This window comes from Coenobita brevimanus, chromosome 55, assembly GCF_032717465.1.
Source record: "Coenobita brevimanus isolate Jiangsu-jjx chromosome 55, ASM3271746v2, whole genome shotgun sequence".
NCBI classification, from domain to species: Eukaryota; Metazoa; Arthropoda; class Malacostraca; order Decapoda; family Coenobitidae; genus Coenobita; species Coenobita brevimanus.
Window position 1 is genome coordinate 3,286,707 of NC_137008.1, and position 21,501 is coordinate 3,308,207.

A 21,501-nucleotide genomic window follows, 5' to 3' on the forward strand; every position below is an offset into this window, starting at 1 on the left:
GCATATCAGGGAAGGAGAAAATAGACATAAATGATTACTTAACATATGGAGAAGCATCAGCAAGAGGACACTGCAAAAAACTGCATAAGAAGAGAGGTGATAAAGACATAAGGAAATTCAGTTTCCCAAACAGAGCAATTGATCAATGGAATGCACTACCGAATGAAATAGTGTGTGCCAAAACAATTCACAAATTTAAGGATATGTACGATAAATATGGTTTAAGACACGGGACAGTATGAGCTTGACTCATTCCTGTAAAGATACAATTAGGTAAGAACAATTAGGTAAGAACACACACACACACACACACACCGCTCGCTGGTGCAGTGGTAACGTTCTCGCTTGCCAACTGGTGGACGGGAGTTCGCGCCTCGCTCAGGTTGCGAAAAGTTTCACTGACGAAGTGGGTGGTTACTGTCCCCCTTGAGAAGAGGACGGGTGTGTGCTTGTGTGAAGGTCACAGCCTTGCCCTTAGATCGGACTATATGAGCTCTCAGCTCCCTTCCGGGAGGGTAAAAGCTGACGATCACGACCATCAAGTGATCCTGACCGACCCGGTGAATTACACACACAGAGGAGGCGATCATAATAACAAAATAGTTCATCCTATAATAATATTCGTTTTCTATGGTATGAGAAGAGGAGAACGTCTTAATTTTGTACACAACACGCTGCCGGAGGATTCTCTTGCTGTACTGTAGCAGACGAATTTTCAAGATGAGCAGACGAGTACTCAGCGGCTTCTCTGTTGTGAGTATATGATACGGCATATATTGTGTTTTGGCCACGTATAGTTTTGATGCAGCAGATGTGTTGGTATTACTTGTAGATACTGGTACAATGGTTCACTATATTGCAGAGGCGCTGGCCCTATGTGATTGATGAACTGACTGGACCTTGTCTAGTCATGCTGTGCTAATAAGTACCTAACGTGTATAAGCTTTGGGATTTTTTGTATTCAGGAATCGTAAGTGGCATAAATAGTACCATAGGTAAGAATTACCAGGGAAATACGAAACATCCAGCACACGATTTTGACAGGCAATAACCATTTCCAGCAACTGGTGATGCGTAAGTGGCCCAAATGTATTTGACATTCTCATATATGATTTAAGTTAAGACAAGGCTAGGGGGGAGGGTTTAAGTGCTGGCATGACCTTAGGCTGTGTTTAACTCCTCCCATATGAGTGGTGCTGGAGATGAACTGGAATGCCTTCATGTGGTGGCACCAATTTAAGTGACTACTGCCTGATTATAAAAATGTACCTCACCTCCCACTATTCCCTGAGATGAGGATGGTGGGCTGCAGAAGAGCAGCTTCAGCCTGCAGTCCACCAGGTTCACACCTAGATACATCTGGGGTCTCCGTGACAGCAGTGTAAGCATCAGCATGTGAGAATTAAATATATTGGTTGAATAAAATAACCTGGTGGTTGTGTATTTAAATTGAAAAGTATGTCACCAGCACAAACCTTGGATGTCTGTGGTCTTAACCTTGTCATCACTGAAAGGGCTTTTTATTCTTTATTTTTATTGGTTTAAGATATTGAGGGTTTTTTAATTGTTTGTTATGTACTGGTATTTATAGTTATTTCCTTATTCATGCATACTAGAACTGACAAGACCTATCTATCTATCTATCTATCTATAGCCCGACGCCCTAATCCCGCAAAGGGTGGCCGCAGACAAAACGCCTCCAAGTCACTCTGTCACCCACCATTTGACTACCCTCCCCCCAACTCACCCCCCCTCCCTCATATACCTCTCAACTCCATCCCTCCACCTCATCCTCGGTCTACCCCTCCCTCTCCCTCCCTCCACCTCACCTACATACACCCTCTTAGTCAATCTTTCATTCTCCATTCTCTCCACATGTCCAAACCACCTCAGTGTATTTCTCCTAATCTTCTCAACCACATCCACATCTACCCCACAACGTTCCTTCACTTCTTCATTCGTCAACCTATCCCTCCATGTCACTCCACATGCTCCTCTCAAGTAACTCATTTCCACTGCTCTCACTCTTGATTTGTTACCCTCTTGCAAGGTCCACGCCTCGCTTCCATACGTCAGGGTAGGGATCACAATACTATCATGCAGTGACTTCTTAACTTCCATACTCACCTCCCTATTTCTCATCACTGCTTTCAGTGTACCAACAACCTTCCTTCCCTGCTGTACCCTTTCACGTACTTCATCCCCCAAAGTTCCATCCTTACTCATCACACTACCCAAGTACTTGAATGCACTCACATTCTCCATATCCTCACCATCCAACCTCACTGCACACTCTGTGACTTCATTCCTCTCAAACACCATAACTTTACTTTTGTTTACATTAACTTTCAGCTTCCTCCTCGTACACACTGTCCCAAATTCATTCACCAAACCTTGCAATTCCCATTCATCTTCACTCAACAATACTGTATCATCAGCAAACAGCAACACTGGAAGCTTCCAAATCTCACCCTCATTCATTAGGGCCAGCCCCACATCCACTGCCCTACCTTGCACCTCCTTTACAACCCCATCCATATATATATTAAACAGCCATGGAGACATCACACACCCCTGTTTCAGTCCCACATTGAGATCAAAGAACTCACTCAGCTCACCATCCACTCGCACCGTAGCCCTAGCTCCCTCGTACATACTCTTTACAGCACTCAACAATTTCCCCTCCACTCCATATATTCTTAATACCTTCCACATACCTTGCCTATCTATTCTGTCATAAGCTTTCTCCAAGTCCATGAAGGCAGCATACACTCTCCTTCCCTTCTCTAGATACTTCTCCACTAAACATCTTAGAACAAATACCTGATCTACACACCCTTTTCCCTTCCTAAATCCCCCTTGTTCTTCTCCAACTAGCTCCTCTGTCATATACCTAACCCTATCAATGAGTATTCTACCATATATTTTACCAGTCACACTAAGAAGGCAAATACCCCTATGGTTACCACATACTTCTCTCTCCCCTTTTCCTTTGTACAGAGGAACAATTATCCCTGATTTCCAGTCCTCTGGAACCCTTCCCTCTTCCCAAGCCAATCTACACAACTTCCATATCCACTCCACAACAATCTCACCCCCATACCTAAGCATTTCACCACACACTCCATCAATTCCTGGGGCCTTTCCCAGCTTAATCTTCTTCATCGCTTCCACTACTTCCGCCCTACTGATCTCTTCCTCCCTCCTCTCATCTCTTCTTCTCCCAGCCATTCCCCAACCACTTATACTCACACTGCTCTCACTCTCTACATTCAACAAATCCTCAAAGTGCTCCTTCCATCTCCTCAATTTCTCTCTCTTCTCCACCAACAATCTATTATTCCTATCTTTCACTCCCCTATTATTTCCCTTTTCACACTGCCTTACTTTCTTTACCTCCTTCCAAAACAATTTCTTACTCTCCCTCCATTTCACACTCAGATTCCTCCCAAACTCTTCATCCACTTTCTTCTTACTCTCCTTCACCAGTCTCTTAACCTCCCTTCTCCTGCTCACATATACCTCTCTCTTCTCTCTCTCATCTTCTCCCCTACCTCTACTCACCAACCATTCACCATATGCCTTCTTCTTTTGTTCCACAGCTCGTTTCACCTCATCATTCCACCATGCTGTCCCTTGCACACCCCTACATCTCCTCCTCACTCCACAAACCGCCTCACACGCTGCGCCTATCTCTTCCGTGAATATCTTACATACGTCTTCCACCCCTTCCATCTGCTTTAGCTCATACCTTCCCAGTCTTTCTTCCACTATGCTCTTATACTCTGTCATTTTCTCTCTATCTTTTTTCCGGGTAACTGACACATTCCACGAACTGGCAGGAAAGTTAAACAGTAACACTGTCAGAATGCTAAGATAGAGAACTACACAATAACTCATTACATCAAGCAGATTATTCCAATATTCTGATTATACCAAAAGTGGGAAGGGCTTTAAAGGTTGAAAAGATTATTTACGGCACTGGAAACAAGCTACCTACTGTACTATCATCACATTGGCATCTGCAAAACACATACTGTTACTTGGCTGTAAATATGGTATCCATAGAACCTGGTTAAGCTTGGTATGGATTTTGACATTGCATATTTTTAGTATGAATTAGAATTGGGATGATGAAGATGATTAAATTTCCTGATTTGGGAATTGCTTTCATTTCATAATGTTTCATTTGTTTTTAAGTAGCCACAGGTACATAGTACAGTAGGTAGCTTGTTTCCAGTGCCGTAAATAATCTTTTCAACCTTTAAAGCCCTTCCCACTTTTGGTATAATCAGAATATTGGAATAATCTGCTTGATGTAATGAGTTATTGTGTAGTTCTCTATCTTAGCATTCTGACAGTGTTACTGTTTAACTTTCCTGCCAGTTCGTGGAATGTGTCAGTTACCCGGAAAAAAGAAAAAAGACTTTCCCTTAATCTGTTGCAATGGCACTGATAATTTCGTATTCCATGTCTCACACAAACTTTCCCTTATGGATGTCCTATAAAGAAAAATGCTTATATTAATATTAAAGAAAAAATGTTGCCTGGTATCCAGCATTTGATGAATTAATGGGCTACCTTGCTTTTACTAACCTAAAAAGCAGTGCAAACTCATAAGTACAGTACAGTACTGCAACATTTTGTAGAGATTCTTCAGTATGGGTACCGTACATAACAGCAAGTAGCTGTTTGCTGTTTCTATAGGTAGTCATTGGTAAGAAGAAAAAAAGAAAAGAAAAGAAAATAAGATTAACTTAGAATGGATGAGAAAGCACAAGAGTAGAAGAATTATCAGATAGTGCACACATCATCCAAGCTTTCAAAGTCTTGACTCCCCACAAGCTAAGCCTACCTCATTCATTCTATTTTCTTCATCATCATCATCCAGACCTCCTTTCCCACTCTAGGGATTTTGTATTTTTTATTTTTTAAAATAGTTCTTTACAGACATGAGTAGAGTCATTTTTTTCACTAGTAAGTTATTAAAAAAAAAAAAAAAAAAAAAAGATATAACCCTTGTCATAAGCACCTACAGTACAGAATGTCACCCATCCGTGTAGAACCCATATCAATTCCTTAGCCTCCTCTGCTTTGATGCTGTATATACCTTACTTTATCCATCCATCTTCTTTACCAAAATAATGTACCATAGTGTGATGTGCTTTGCTTCATCTTCATACCCACTCGCAACAGTAATAAAGCATGGTATACCTTTCCCACCACCCATTTTATAGCCTTTTTCCTAATGACCATGCCATTATGATACACTGCACTCACCAACCTTTTGATCAATAAACTTAATTACTTTGCAGATTTTATGTTTCACGTTATTTTAGTCTCAGTCTATGCAACCCATACCTATAACTTAACTATTTTTGTACAGTCCCATGTCTACTGCATATTTTGTTAACCTGTCAAACTAATACCATAAATGGTATACATCTGGATATCAAATTTGGGTACCGTCAGGGCCACTTGTCCTGTAATTTACAGTGAACTTTGTTGCAAAAAGACTCATAAGGGGTGACTTATAATCAGGACTTATAGTATAGGTTAGTCAGGAATAGAATTTTTTAAGTTGCACAATTTTTGTAACCATGGCTATCTTTTCAGTTGCGGCCAGTGGTGACTGGTGTGTGTGCCAGAGGTGTTCATAGTATTGCTCCAGTTGCCTCGGCCAGCGTAAGTTATGAGATGTGTCTTGGCGCCATAATGGTGGTGTATTCTTGTTGGTTAGATGTTGTGTCTTTAGCTTGTACAGTACTGTATTTTCATTAGCCATAAGCTATTTCCATGACTCATTTTAATAAACCGAAGTTGTATCTTTAGCTCATATTCCCATAAACCATAAATTGTGCTTGGCAAGTATTGTCATAATCCATAACTTATGTCTTTGGCTCCTGTTTTGAGTCATAAGTTGTATCTTGGGACTGTGTTCTCACCAGCCTAGGAGGCTTTTTAACAAATTTTCCTTAACCCCTTCACTCCAGTGATGTATTTTTTATTCATGCCACCATTGGACAAACTAAATCAACTTAAAAGAGATGTTTCAAGTTGAGGGGGTTAGACACAGTACAGCCTTCAGTAACCGCTTCACTCTTGCACAATATTTCACAAACTGAATATGATTGTCAGAAGTAACAAGAAAAATCTAAAAAAAAAAGTACTTCACCATATAAGAGGGTGTAACTCACGTCAGTGATATTGTATTACAGTCGTTTCTTTTTGGTAACTCCAGATAATTTAGCATATGAAAGGTCTTTTACTTTTCAGGGTTAAAAAAGGATGTATGCAACTCCTTCAGTTTGAAGTCGCCAGAACTAAGTAATATGGTCAGGGAATAACGAGAAGGAGATACATGGTAGATTAGGTCACAAGACTGAGTGGAGTTAACTATGTTGCATATTAGTTCTCCTTACAATTTTGTTGGGCTCTATTTATGCCCTCTTAACATTGATGTACGTTGTATCAATATAATTCTGTAAGACAGTGTAAACATAGTGTGTGCAAAAATAGGTTTGTAAGGAAGAAGTGTTTGGGAACTTCTTTAATGAAAAAGAATACATTCTTTGATATCAGTGTGTTGTGAAAGGTTCAGTTGGAAGAATTATGTCCATACTGTATTTGGAAAGAGCTGTCAGCACAGTCAGAAATGTCAGTGTAACATGTTCCAGAAAAATTTCGTGTGGCATGACCAAACAACTGTTCACTTACGGACACCACAATATATTAAACAGTGCTTATGAACAGAGGATGTGAGAACAGAATATGCACAGAATATTTTCTAGAGCAAAGGTTCTTTGCACTGAGTATCTGAGAGAAACATAGAGTGGAAAGAGTTCAGTTAAATGTGGCTAATATTTTTGCAAAAAAATTGGAAGGTAAAAATGACATTTGTGGAAAAAAGAAGACCTCATCCTGGAGCTCAGAAAAAAAAAAGGTTTTTGCGTATAAAATTTTCATACAGTAGTACACTAGCATATTAGTCATTTGCATAGCCTATTAGTACCTTGCTGTACCAAATTGCCTTATCACTTATTTGACTACAGGCAGTCCTTGCTGTAGGTAAGGGATGTTTTCTGCTGCACTGTACAGTATTTTTAATGTTTCACAGGAAGTCCCAGTAAGCAAGCCAGAGGGCCGTACTACTGCCACCCTCATCCCTGGAGATGGTGTAGGCCCAGAACTTTGTCAGGTGGTTATGGATGTGTTCAAGAGTGCAGGGGTTCCAGTGGATTTTGAAGAGCGCTTCCTGACAGAACTTTATGCACCAAGATCAGACACCCTGGAGGATGTGGTGGAGAGCATCAGGCGCAATGGACTCTGTCTCAAAGGCATCCTTGCCACCCCAGACCACAGCTCAGAAGGGGAACTTAAGACATTAAATATGAAGCTTAGGTAAGATATACTTTGGTGCATTTTTAAAATTTATTGTTTAGTAATAAGTTGATTATTATTATGTGTTTAGGTTTAAGTAGATGATTAATTACACTGTGGCATGTACTGCATAGTACCAGTAGCTAAAAATAAGTATCTGACCTGGTGGGAGCCACTGACTTCCAAAATTATGCATTCAGTTTGTGATATTCAGAGAGGGATAGGATGGTCTTACAAGGCAGTATCAGTGTGCAGCATAGAATTAATTTCCATTGCCACTCAGGGGTGAGTGAGGCTGGTCACTCTCATCTTAAATGTCAGGACCAACTTGCCTAGCCCCAGGCTCCTACACTTCTCATGGGGCAACGTAGGATTGGATGATGGATGGATGTTTCCTTTAAAATGTATTGGACTTATTTGCGGCATCAGACTTTTTTCTATATATTTTACTGAACATGAGGAATTCTGATATAGTCATAAGTCATTTATGTATGCTTGGATTTCCCCCCAGTTTGTTTGATATAATAAAGGTTTTAGAGTAGCTAGAGAACAGCTTACAGGTATTATGCTTGATTTTCAAATGTATTTGACAGTAAACTTAATTAGCATATACAGTGCAATACTGGTGCAGTTTATGTGTACTTATTTAATGAATATAAATCTTCTTGTATTCTGCATTCTGTCACACTTAGCTATGTTCCAAGACAACACAAATTTAGATACAGTATGTACTGTACGCCATACCACGTTGAGTACACCGCTTTCCGTCCGATCAGCGAAGTTAAGCAACGTTGGGTCTGGTTAGTACTTGGATGGGTGACTGCCTGGGAACACCAGATGCTGTTGGCATAACGTTCTTCCTACGTGTCAAGTGGGGTTGGTGGAGGATTAGTGCCCCTCCCTGTAAAACAATTAACTCTAAACCCTTGGCCACCCCGTTTGGGATACATGGCGTCTGGCAATGAATGAATGTACTGTACGCTATGTGCAGTATACCATATATTCATGAAGATTTCTTCTGGACTTGTGATAGAATGTGGTATCTGCACTAATGCGTTTAATGATCTTTCCTTTTGTGCATGAATTTTAATTGACTAGAGTCAGAGGTAGCAATCTCACCCATACATCTCAAAGGGGCTGGAGAGACATACTTCTATCTAGAAGTCTGGTTCAATTCCCGGTCAGGAGCGTAAAAAAAAAAAAAAAAATCTCAAAGGGGATAACTTGGGGCTGACTTTTGCCATTAATTTATGGTAAATGTGTTGGGTAATCTTCAGTAGTCATGTCTGTTTCTTTGACAGGGATGAGTTGGACTTGTATGCCAATGTTGTTCATGTGAAGTCCCTCCCTGGGCTGAATGTGCGACACAAGAATGTGGACATGGTTGTTATACGGGAGCAGACAGAGGGAGAGTATTCTGCTTTGGAGCATGAGAGTGTTGCTGGTGTGGTGGAGTGCCTCAAGATTATGACTCGGGACAAGTGTCGTCGCATTGCAAAGTTTGCCTTTGACTATGCCACAAAGCATGGGCGCAAGAAGGTCACTGCTGTTCATAAGGCCAACATCATGAAACTTGGTGATGGCCTCTTTCTTAGACAGTGTGAAGAGGTGAGCATTGGAAGCATCTCATGATATCTTTTTGCTCTGGAAGGGAGCATTTTTACAGCTGGAAGTTTTATTTGCTGCCAGAATGAGTATTAATGATATTTTTCAGTATGACATTTGTGGCACATTGCTGTTCCCTGAAAATCTGTATAATTTTCATGTCGTTATTGCATGTCATGTAATTTTTGTACCTATTAGGTTTTCATTAATCTCATGATGAGAGGTCTCTGTAAAGCCAGATGTAATCCTGTGACTAGAAAAAACTGAAAACACAAGCTACCACTGCACATAATGTCAGTATTATTAGCAAACATGGCAACAACTTATTTACAGGTATATAATGAAGGCATTAGCTAGTTTTTTCAGCTCTCACATCCTTTAAAATCAGTTCAATACCTATACACCACCATTATCAGTTGTTATCAGTTATAAATTTGTGCTGCGTACGTATTATAATACAGTAATCCCTCTAATATCCGAACGCCCAATATCCGAACATCCCCACTAACCGGACATAATCCTCCTGGGATCCAATATTCCCAAAATGGGCCAAAAACTGCAAAAAATTCAAAAAAAATCTGACTTTTTTCCCTCCCATAATTTGAAATTCCCGCCTGGCGCCAAACAGCTGTTACACCATGGTCCCTTCACCCCTTCCTTCCTCCCCCTCCCCCCTCCCCTGTCAGGTTGCCATTTGGTATTTTTCATTACCAAGTGTGGGCCAATTTGGTAATGAAAAATTCGTTTGGTAATGCATTAGAATAATGCATTACCAAATGGATTTTTCACATGTATGAGGATACACAGGATGGAGATGGTGGATTGTTTGCTCTCTCTGATTAATCTGCTACCCTACATAGTGTGAAAATAATCAACATGGTGTTAGTTATAAGGAGAGTGATTACATGTATTTCCACTTGTATATATAATTAGTGAAGAATATATGCTAGCTTTACGAATTTGGTAATGAAAAGTTATATTTGACAATGAAAGTTGAGGAGATTGGTAATGTGGCTGTTGCGATCTGGCAACTGTGTTACCCCACCAACATCAACAGTCACAGCTTAACTCCGATGGAGAGCAGATACTCATAACAGTGCAAGCCACAGGTGCTTGTTTTTTGTGAATAAACAGTGAATAAACTGCAATACCTTGCCACTAGAACACACAGGAATTTACAGTGTTGTGCAGTGTTAAGAAATTAGAATTTAGAGTGCAGAGGATTAACTGTGGACTGCAAACTGGCGGTTCAAACCAGTCCAAGACCAAGGGACTTGTAAGTACCCAGAATGTTTAATATTGTATAAACTCACCTCTAAAACCTCATTTTATGGTTCTTTTGCATTTATTTAAGTCTTTTATGTCCCTTATTGGTGTGATTTGGGTCTTAAATAGGTGCTATGCATGTCCAGAGGGAGTTGTATAGGTGTTTTTCAGAGTTAGGGTCCGTAAGTACTAGTCCATAAGCTGGGGCCCAATATCCGGACAGGACCACTATCCGGACCTGCCTATGGCTCTATTGATCCGGATATTGGAGGGGTTACTGTACTTGAAAATCTGACACCTATATTCAGTTGAAAGACTGTCAACAAATTCCTGTCTTCCACAACTGTGTAACGCCATCCCTCTGTACTTGGCTATCACCTATAGAATTAGCTGTGTCATCAGACACCAGTCAGAGCTTGAAAAAGCTTTGCCTATTTGTTCCACAAATGACAAGCCCAAGACATGAATACAGTATCTTCTCATTCACAGTGGCAAAATTAAACATTAACAGTCAGAGTTTAAGCAACAGTGAGATATAAAAAAAAAAAGGAAGAAAAAAAAATGATCACCAGCTGATCAGGTTTTCTGATGTTTCATCTCACCTCTTACGATTTTTATTGTCAGATGAAGCCAGACTGGCTGTTTAACCAACCCTGCTCTTATTCACGTTGGTATTCCTCAAAGTGCTATCGCTGTCATATACGGTACAGTATGGTATATTACTGTAAGTGCTGTTAGCATTTTGATACCTGTGTGATGTGTTTTTCACTTAAAGTAATTTGCATTTTTCAGGTTATTATTCTTCTAACAATAATGCAACCCACCTCTAATGAGGCTGCTTATACTCCACAGGTTGCAGCAATGTATCCAAATGTAGAATTCACCAACATGATCATTGACAACTGTACAATGCAGATGGTGTCCAACCCTCACCAGTTTGATGTGTTGGTGCTGCCCAACCTTTACGGCAATATTGTGGATAACTTGGCAGCTGGCTTGGTAGGGGGAGCAGGTGTGGTTGCTGGGGAATCATATTCCTGTGACTGTGTTGTTTTTGAACCTGTGAGTATAACTTGCCAAAAAAAAAATTTTATTTCTTCATCCTCAACATTGTGCTTAAGCATTGTTTATAGTACAGTATTTCTAAATTATTATTGTTATTATTACTGTATTATTATTAATTTTTAGTTTTTAGTTTTTTTTTTTTAGTGATGGTTGTGAATTATTTGTAATAGTAGGTGGATGTCTGTGTGAGGAGTTCAGAGTTCAGTATCAGTGTGCTGCAGTGAAATGAGAGTTTGTGATGTTCGCTTTTCCTTGGGTGTGAGCACCCTTGTACATTGCCATAACCAGTTACTGCTCAGTCCCAAGCTTTCTCATTGCCCACTTCACCACCTCCCTAGGAACTCTGTCAAAGACCTTCTCCTAATAAAAAAAAATTCGTAGTACAGCTCTTTCTTCTTTCATATGTGTTATTCCTGAAGTTGTCAGACAAGGAGCATTGCATTAGTGGTCCCGGTGCCTGCCATAAACCCAAATTGCATCTCATCATTATCGGCATTCTCTCTTTCCCTTATCATATCATCCAGGACCCTCTCCAATACTTTCATTGTCTTCGAAATTTGAGAGGTGACTTTATTATCCTCTTCTGTTCATCCCTGTATATCAGTTTTCTTTGGATAATGTGTGTAAAAGCTAGTTTAGTTTTTTGACCCTTGAAGTAGAGTTACGGGGTATCCATGTCGGTGAGACAGAAGCCAAGATCTTGACAAATTATATCCTGGAAGTTGTGTTACTCTTGTATATACAGGTATATTTTTACCCATCCCCGCCCCGGAGGGGCTCGGTGATGGGTATTGTTTTCACTCTGTCTGTCTTTGTGTTGACATCTTACGCAAAAACTACTGGTGCAATTTTAACTAAAATTACAGGGATGATGTGCAATGACCTTCTGATCACCTGATTAAATTTTAAACCAAATTTGGCCAAGGCCCAGGCTGTAGGGCCAAAAATATAAAAAAAACAGGGATGGGTAAAAATCATTTTTCGCCATAAGTCCTTTTAAATTCATCATATTGACATGAAACCAAAACCTAAACGTGCATCTTTCAAATCTGCGTCCTATAACATGCCTCATTACATCAGGGGGTAGGGGAGTTACCCATCAGTTAGCAGTAGGGGGGTCAGTGTCAGGTGGGTCAGGTCTAAAATTTCAAATGGACATCAAATCATCAATTTTCACCCAATTTACTCCAAATTTGATATGTGCCCTCTTTGACTAGTCATCCCATTGTGTTTATATGTCAGCACTAGAATGACTGCCTGGGATAGGTTTGCTGTGCCTTGGCACTGCTTCGTGTTTGTTTTGCTTTCATTTGAAGCTGTTATGCATTTCAGATTACTGTAGGTGTATCTCATTGTTTCTCCTTACCTTTAATTTAGGTCTTCTGTTTAGCAACATGTTTTATACAAAGATTCTGTTTTTGGCAGTTGGATAAAATAATAGAATATTTCTTAACTAATACTCTTTACTCAGTTCCTTATAAACTGATTTAGGTTAATGTTAACCTTACTTTTCAGGGTGCACGTCACACCTTCAGTGAAGCAGTGGGCAAGAACCTAGCCAACCCAACGGCCATGCTTCTCGCCTCTTCTAATATGCTTGATCATGTCAACCTCCAGTATCATGGTGACATGATCAGGAGTGCTGTTGACCGTGTTATCCGGGCGGGCAAGGTAAGCTGATCATTTTCTTCTTTCTGTCCCTACTGGCAAAGTAACATTTGCTTGGGGACGTTTATAAGAGGAATTGGGAAGTGACAGGTACTACCATATACAGTATCATCTCCTCTGTGGCATGGGAGGTAAGATGCTGCTTGCAGCGGGATTGCTGGGTGGTGGGGTTGCCACATCCTACACCTGCACAGAGAGTGGAGTTACCAGCCACTCATTCATGTTCATTTTTGTTACCATTTACAACATTATGGCAGTGTACAGTGTAGGTGATGTTCCGTCACGTCGTCTTTGGGGATAAATTTTTCATCATCATCATCTTATCATCGTAACTCCCTTGTTCACTGATACATGGGCTGGGTAAAGGAGGGAGCAGACACTATAAGGCCATGGTACTCATCTCTGTATCTTAGGCCCTCGAGCCTATGGTAGGTAATGCACCCACTGTCTTGGAATGCAAGGTCACTCCATCATCCAGGTTACCAGAGTTGCCTCCATTAGTATCATAGGCATTCTTTTTATAATCAGACCCACAAAGAAGAGATGGACATTTGGATTTCGTGGCATGAGCTGCCTGCACCAGGGTTTGCGCTGTGACATTACCCAACCAACATTATCATAGGTAACAATGTTAGTGTCTCAGCCACTGCAGGACTACACAGAAGTTGGATAATAAGCAACACTGTGTAGTAAAATGAGCCATAAATACAGTCACTCATCATTGAAGCCTTCAGAATTCTCTACAGGATCTTACAGAGTAAAGCCATCTATTCAGTGATAAGTTTCCTAATGTTTATTGAATAAGGGAAATGTCATCATTGCTTAGGGAAAATGGGATGCTGCCATTTTCATGTGAATTTTCATTCATACTTAGATCTTCTACAGTAAACCTTTGGTATAATGAACCCTGATATAGTAGATGTGAATTTATTGAATGCCATGAAGCCCACCAACTTTCATCAACTACAAGGGACAGTGGTTGTAAAATGGGGCACAATGAGTCACAGTACATGTGTGTTCCTACCCTTTTTTCTCCAGCCTGGCCTGAAATTGCCTTTGCCTCATCATGATTGTTGAATTGTAATATCTGTGTATCTATAGCCAAATGCCATAATCCTGCAAGGGATGGCCATTTGTTTTTGATTTAGTTGTTTTACAGGGAGGGGCACTAACTCTCCGCCTGCTCACTTGGTGACACATAGGGAACATGTATGGGTCGGTCATATGGTTACCATTCAGCATTGTAAATTATTCCTGACCTACACAAAATGACTAAGACTGTCATTCAATGTAGAGCTACCTGGGAAGGAAAGAAGTGTAATAAAAAGTGACATGAAAATGGGAGAAATAAGAAAATAGGAGGGCAGACACTGATAAAGAATGATACAGGTGAAGGAAGAAGTAGACAGCACTACATCAAGTGAGTGGATGATGGTCGCCACTACGTACTACCAATATCAGACGCTAATACTTTAATAGCCATGAAGAAGTGACGACAAAATGTGAATTAAGCTTGAAAAGGGCAAAATTATGGGCCAGGTAACTATAGAATAGGTATGGATTCCATTTTTAGTACCAGAATATGCTGTTGTACTCATTTATTTTCAAACGTGCTTGAAATCCCACCTCGAGGGGGGAAGGGGACTCTTGGATAGAATATTTTATCAGTTTTAATGGATCCGACTTTCCCCCAATATTCCATGATAGCAAGGGTCTGCTGTTTATATAAGAGAGTCTGAAGGTCAAATATGGGATATTCATTTATGATCATACCACCTGGGTCTAATAGGAAGGTACTGGTATGTGCTCGTTTTAGTAGTATTGTAGCAAAGTTTATTATGGCTCCAGGTTTATGTAATGGATGTAGCCCAGTGAGGTTTTTAGGGGGATGGAAGTTAAGGTGAGTGATTGTGTGTGTGTATTTTTTTTTTTTTTTTTAATTAGGTTTAAAACTTTTCTTCAATTTGATATTATTTAATATGCCAGTAGAGAACAATTAAACTGTGTATGAAAGATATTAAAGTATAATTCTCTTCATACCACATGCCTGTGATGGTACGTGATGGTACAGGAATTAGTACTGATTTTTCAAGTATCCAGTTCATTGTAGAGTGAACAGTATGGAAGGGTGATTCCATTGCATGCTGAAATAAAAATTCAAATTTTTTAAAAAGGAGGGTACATCAGATTGCAATTTCCAGGTAGCTTTTTTTATTTTTTTTTTTTTTTCTTTTTTTTTTTTTTTTTTTTCTTTTTTTTTTTTTCCAAGCAACATTTAAGATTTTGGCATACTGCTGTTCCAGGTGTTAAGCTTTTTCCATGTATTATTTTTTCAGCTTCACTTTTGCTAAATTGTATAATATTAACAGAACTTGGTATTCTGGTTTACCCTCTAGCACTTGATGTTTGATTGACTGTGCTCTGAGCTTTCAAAATTTCTGCAACAAAGTATCTTTGCCTTTAACAGTAGGTGTGCAGTTGTCAGTGGTGTATGTTCATCTGTTCTTCAGGTAATGAGTAATGTAGTTGTTTCTAAAAATATGCTTTTCTTTGGGTGTTATTTTATCATGTCTCATAATTCTGATATCTTCTCCATGTATTCTGCTAATTGCTTTCCTCTCTTTGGGTACACCATAGGTAAGAACTAAGGACATGGGTGGTTTTGCAACAACCACAGCCTTCTCAAATGCCATCATCGCAAATCTACAGCATTAGGAACACTTGTCATGCTCAGACTTTTAAGTAGAAATACAATATATGTTGAGAATTTCCCAGGGATTACTGTAAATGTACTCTAGTCCTGTGGTGCAGATGGAAATAGGACCCTGGTAGATATCAGATGCAAAATACATACTGCATTTGTTACGGTTATTATTGTTTAGTACAGTAGACAGTTGGATTATCTGTACATGAAAGTATATGTATATATTATGATTAAAACTTCACAGTTCATTTAAAGTGGCATTCATAGAAGTTATCAAAGATAAATGGAACATTTTCACCTTTAAAAAGATATTATGTTGATAATAGTTCCAGTATGATTTTCGCCATTTATGGACAGCATATTGCAATGGTGGTGTAACCTCTTCAGACTCAGTAGTCAGCTCTTATAAACAAGTAGAAGTGATATGTACATTTCAGCTCTGCTGCTAACATCTCCTGAGTCCTCCCAGGTGATACTAATCGCATGTGGTTTTGCTGCTTTGCATGTTAGGTTTTTTCGAGCATGTGTAAGATCGTATATAAAATACTGCTTGGTTCTCTTAATCTGAATATGCTTTGGAAGGAAATTCCTTTTCTCTCTTATAAAATATAATGCTTTAGGACTTCATCTCATTTCTCATTTCATTTGAGCAAAGTGCTAAATGCCTTTATTTCACCAGTGTTGTTAGCTTGGACATTACCGTACTTAATATGTCTAAAACTTTGAGGATTATATATTTCACCAAAGACCCTGTTAAACTGTAATTTAAGTTCTCCATTAATTGATGGATAATATGGTATTACTGTGTGCATAAACCTTCTTTTTGGTAATTTGTCTTCCACATGTGTTTTACTCTTCCATCATATTCTTAGAGTATGCTTGGGATAGCTGGCAGGTTTGCAGTACTTTTCTGTCAGTACATTTTATACCTTGACTTTACTCATTTCAGTATTCACTTTTCCCTTTTGAATATGTCTCAGTCCATTTTCAGTATCTCTGTTTCCATAGACAAAAGTATATTCCTCAACATGTAGTTGTTATTTGATGTTTTTACAGTATATTAACAGTCGAACTCATGTGTACCAAATACTGTAGTTCAAACTAAATTTTGATGTAAAAAGTACAGTATTATTAGTTATTTGAGTTGGACTAACTAGTTTTTAGTGGTCATGCTCCATTATTTACCAGCCTGATAACCATTTTATTAATGAGAGTATCATGGGTACCATTATGCCTCACAGTAACTTCGTGTTGTATATTTGTACTGTCAGATTTCTTAGAGCTTGTTTTGGAAACCAGAAAATTCCATATACAAGAAAAAAAATACATATAGTTATGCATTGGTGTTACTACTGTAACCTGTTATTCTTTCTTAACCATGCATACATGATATTGCAGTCTTCTTGTTCCTGTCACTTTAACATTATGTGGGAATTTCGTTACAGGCATTTGACATTATAAGTCAAATGTTAATTTAAAAATATTATAACTGATAGAAAATTTGAGAAACTTGCCTGTCAACTTTATAGCTAAGAATGTACCTGTAATAGGCAATTTATCGGCAGTTAGTGGTGGACCGAAAGGTAAAAATAGCATGAAAAAAGGCTACATGGAGCAAGGGCATGGGCATCATAATTTACTCCGACAACCTTACTCTCATTTCATCTCACCTTTCTGCCCTTCCTTCTTATTCTACCCTCTACATCCTTGTTCTCATATCACTTCCCCACTCTCTGTTGTCCCTTCATAATCTATCTTCTACAGCTCATTTTACCACCCCGCCCTCTACCCTCACCCTCATAATATGCCCTTCCAGCTTTTTGCTCTCGTTTCACCTCCCAATCTTCTGCCCTCACCCTCATAAGCTGTCATTATACCTGTGCCCTCTGCCTTCTCTCTCAGAAACATTGCGGTGCTGCATTTTTTTTTGGCTAAACTTGGGAGCACTGGTGAATGCTACTTTGCTGTTTGAAGCTTGGATGCTTCAAAATCACATTGTGGCAGGCAACTGGTCACCATTTATTGTTTTTCTTTTTCTTCTTCGTTCATTCATTCATTCATCATCTAATCCTGTGTTGCCCAATGAGGAGCTTAGGAGCCCGGAGCTAGGCAGGTTGGTCCATTCTTTATTTTTGTATGTACATAAATATTTTTGCAAACCAACTTTTTGTCTCCATAGTATGTTGGTAGTGTGGCATACACTTAAAATGTGCATCCCTTTGGATTTCATTTTTAGCAAAGCTACTGGTAAGTTTTCCTAAATTTATCTGGGGCTAGATTTAGAAAACAGATCTATTTGATGTTGTATAATTGATTTTATAATAAGTTTGCCTAACCCTGTCTTTGACTTCAACATGTTCTCTAAAATGGCTGCTACATTTAAGCTTATCTGTGTCAGTGTTGAGTGAAACAGAGTAGCTTTGTCAGTATTGAGTGGTATAGAGTAGTTAATGTATAGTATAACTTTGGATAATTTCAGTACAGCGAACTCAGTTATCTGTTGTAAATCTGCCAAGCCCTACGCTGAATAACGTGAAACACTGGATATTGTGATTTTATCTGTCTCAACCCTCTATCCTAAAAACTTTTGCCATGAGTAAAAGATGAAAACCAAGCATGTAAAACAATACAGTAATGATATATATAATACAGTAATACAGTACTGTACAGTGTACTGTTGTATGTAATTACCAAGTGGTGCCATCAGTGGGAAGAAACAGCACCGAGAGGTTCACACTCGTAAACAGTACAGTACACAATACAGCACAGGGGTAGTTTGACAATCACAGTAGAGCACTACAACATCAGCCCTGACAGTCCATTAGCTTTGCAATACAGTACAGTACAGTTGCTCAAACATAGGACGTCACAGAGTTCATCAAAGCACCAGGGTTTTGTGACCACATGGTCAGAAGAATGGAGCGCACAGGCATGTCTTGATTCTGCAACATCCACGGGCGAGAATGAGAGTATGGCGGTATTCTTGACGTGCCAGATGAGTCACGCTTATGACGGATTTTGATTGGTTGGCGTGAAGTGGGTGTTTTCATTGACTCCCGAGTTTCGGGATTTTACCTGGCGCTGGTTGGCTATCGCTTACGAGCAGGTTGAGATGCCTTAACTCTGGACGTTGCATGGGACTGCTTATTACATCCCATTTCAAAGCTGGGTGTTTCTTAATTTAGCCGGGTATTGCATTAATAGACCCAAGATAGCTGCGCCAGATATTGCATTGGGCCGGATATTGTGACAACGGATAATTGAGAGTTTGCTGTGTTGCATTTTCGTTATTAAACCCTTAGACCTTAGGAGACAAATTATCTCGTGTCCTGTGGCTAATGCAGTGTGATTTTTCTTGCCATTAGGAAACCTCTCAGTGTTTGAGGGTTAAGAAACTGTACCAGTTAAACAATTAACCCATGGATTGCGAGCCACAGCTCAGACTGGGTAGTGTTGCGTTGGAAGCCACTGCTCAGGCTGTGCTGGCCATGCATCACTGCTAACAACTCCACCCCTATGCAAACTTACGCACGGCGCTATGCAAAGACGGAGAGAGAGAGAGAGTTTTTTTTTTTTTTTTTTTTACCAGATGATGCCCTGAATGTTTATCTTCAAGTTAATGATAAACAACATTTTTTTTTTTTTTTTAATTCATTTTTTCACTGTCCTGTACGTAAACTTAAGCATGGCCCTATGCAAACACGGAGAGAGAGAGAGAGAGAGAGAGAGAGATACTGTTTCACTATCCTGTACTTAAACTTAAGCATGGTCCTATGCAAAGACGGAGAGGGAGAGACTGTTTCTTTTCACCAGATGATGCCCTGGATGTTTATCTTCAGGTTTATAATAAACAAAAACTAAAAAAAAAAAAATTTTTTCCTCATTTTTTGTATACCATGGAGTGGGATAAAAATAGGTAATTGTGCAATCCATGGGTTAAACCTTGGAGGAGGATGACTTATCCTTTTTGCCCTGGCTGGTGATGGACACTTTCCCATAGTGACACTACCAAGTGGCTCTGTTGCCAAGTTGTACAAACATCCCTCATCTTCCTTTTCTCCTGAAAGGAGGATATTGGACTGGCAAAGGACAACTTTTAAACTAAAATCCACAGATGAGCCTGGGTCAAAGCAACAGCAGCATCTCTAGCTAACAACAGGCAATTTTATTCACAACTAAACCTCACAAGGTCTAAGGGTCAAATATATTTTGCCTTGTATTTTTCATTTCTTTTTAATATTTTTATTTGTGTGTTTCTGAACTATTCATTTTCATTATTATTATTTATCTCCAAATTTCATTTCTAACCAAATGTTTTGTGTGGCATTTGTCTTTTTGTTAGGTTCGCACCAAGGACATGGGAGGGCATGCAACAACTTTCCATTTCTCTCAAGCTGTCATTGCCAACTTGAAGTACTAAGGTCAGAGGAGAGCTGCATATGTTCATTAAGTAATGGTAATTTGTTGTTATTATTGTTATTAGTGCATGTATATATTTTCCTTTTTTGCAGTAAAAAAGTATTAAGTCATATATGCAAGCTGAAGGAGGTCATAAAGTTTATGTTTAATCAGTATGATAAAAATAATTATTGTTTTATCTCTACCCTGAAAGTGTTACAAAAGTGTCAGTCAGATGATGAACATAGTGTGGAAGATGTATGCCTGTTATGTATAACCTTAAGTATATGAATGCTTGATTAATGAAGGAGTGAATGTAAGGCCTGCGTCACTGGGCAATGTTAATGATTCTTTACTGTTGTGCTTTCCTTATCCTATTTCTGGATCCTGCTTAACTCATTTATTACCTGGAAATTGGGTTAGGATGAAGGTGACTCTGATTTCTTTCAAATATGTTCAGGCCCCACCTTGTTATGAAGTTCACTATTACAGTATCTAAGCTACTTGACTGCATACAGATACAGTACTATGTATGTGTTGAATTTGCATAGTATCATAATAATGCATTTTATCTACCTAATATTGTCATTTAAGTTTTGTTTTATTCTATCATCTATATACCCATAGTCTGTTATGTGGATACGTATAGTGTCATCTGTACACTCATGTATGCCACTGTATACATGTGCATTATTTAACCAGGTGCTTATAATTTAATAGTTATGATTTCCAATTTTGTGCAGTCATTATTTGGGTTTGCTGATTTGAGGTAATTTATGGCAGTATACATTTTTTTATTTTTTTATTAGATATTCTGGGGAGAATACTTTCATTTTACCTTTGTGTATCTGTATGTCTGTCTACCTGTCTGTCTATCTATATATGAATGAAATTACCTCAGAACTGAGAAATAAATATTTGACATTGCATGTAAATTATATGTGTACTGGTAATAATGAATGATAAACTTCTCTGAATTTTAAAGTACAGTGTATACTGTACAGTTGAAAGTGAAGATGCACTGCCAATTCATATGATTAATTGCTGTTTGTAAGATGTCTTGTGTTTGCTGTTTGGTAGATTGATTCTTTCATGACCATTTTTTCTCATTATAAATTTCAGTTTGTATTAATTGTATTATAAATTTCAGTTTGTAATAATTGTATCATAGATATGCAGCAGTAATATACAAGTTCTTCTTAAAATATGGTGCACAAGACCTTCCATGGGAAGTTTGCATATAATATTTTTCTGTATTTTGCAGTAAAATTGATTGTGAACTATAGTAACGCACCAAAAGAAAGACGTTTTAAGAAGGGTAATTATTTTTCTTCCTCTTGGCACAGACTCTGATTTTATTGAAATGCTTGTGCATTTTATAGTAAGTTTCCAGTCCAATGATGAAAGAAATCCTC

General features: G+C 38.9%; 2 protein-coding genes and 1 pseudogene across 3 annotated transcripts in view; all 3 read left to right on the forward strand.

Moving 5' to 3' along the window:
• The window catches only part of LOC145401208 (charged multivesicular body protein 1a-like), a 308,785-nt gene that overhangs the window by 159,218 nt on the left and 128,066 nt on the right, over positions 1–21,501 (forward strand). The window lies entirely within an intron of this gene.
• Idh3b (isocitrate dehydrogenase [NAD] subunit beta, mitochondrial) lies at positions 707–20,367 on the forward strand. Of its 2 annotated transcripts, none has more exons than XM_080273691.1 (7): positions 707–753; positions 5,617–5,685; positions 7,118–7,401; positions 8,682–8,988; positions 11,104–11,313; positions 12,832–12,987; positions 20,031–20,367. In XM_080273691.1, the coding sequence occupies exons 1-7, from the start codon at positions 721–723 to the stop codon at positions 20,106–20,108; spliced, it is 1,137 nt and encodes a 378-aa protein (XP_080129817.1). In that variant the 5' UTR covers positions 707–720; the 3' UTR covers positions 20,109–20,367. The 2 variants fall into 2 exon arrangements, with proteins under 2 accessions (XP_080129817.1, XP_080129818.1); XM_080273692.1 differs by lacking the exon at positions 20,031–20,367 and adding an exon at positions 15,622–15,840.
• On the forward strand, positions 8,111–8,229 carry LOC145401489 (5S ribosomal RNA; annotated as a pseudogene).

Excerpts from the sequence above, each read along its gene's own strand:
- Idh3b (XM_080273691.1), top strand. The coding sequence starts at position 721 with ATGAGCAGACGAGTACTCAGCGGCTTCTCTGTT. Across the intron at positions 11,314-12,831 it reads ACTGTGTTGTTTTTGAACCT|GGTGCACGTCACACCTTCAG; the intron begins GTGAGTATAACT and ends CTTACTTTTCAG. Across the intron at positions 12,988-20,030 it reads GTGTTATCCGGGCGGGCAAG|GTTCGCACCAAGGACATGGG; the intron begins GTAAGCTGATCA and ends TCTTTTTGTTAG.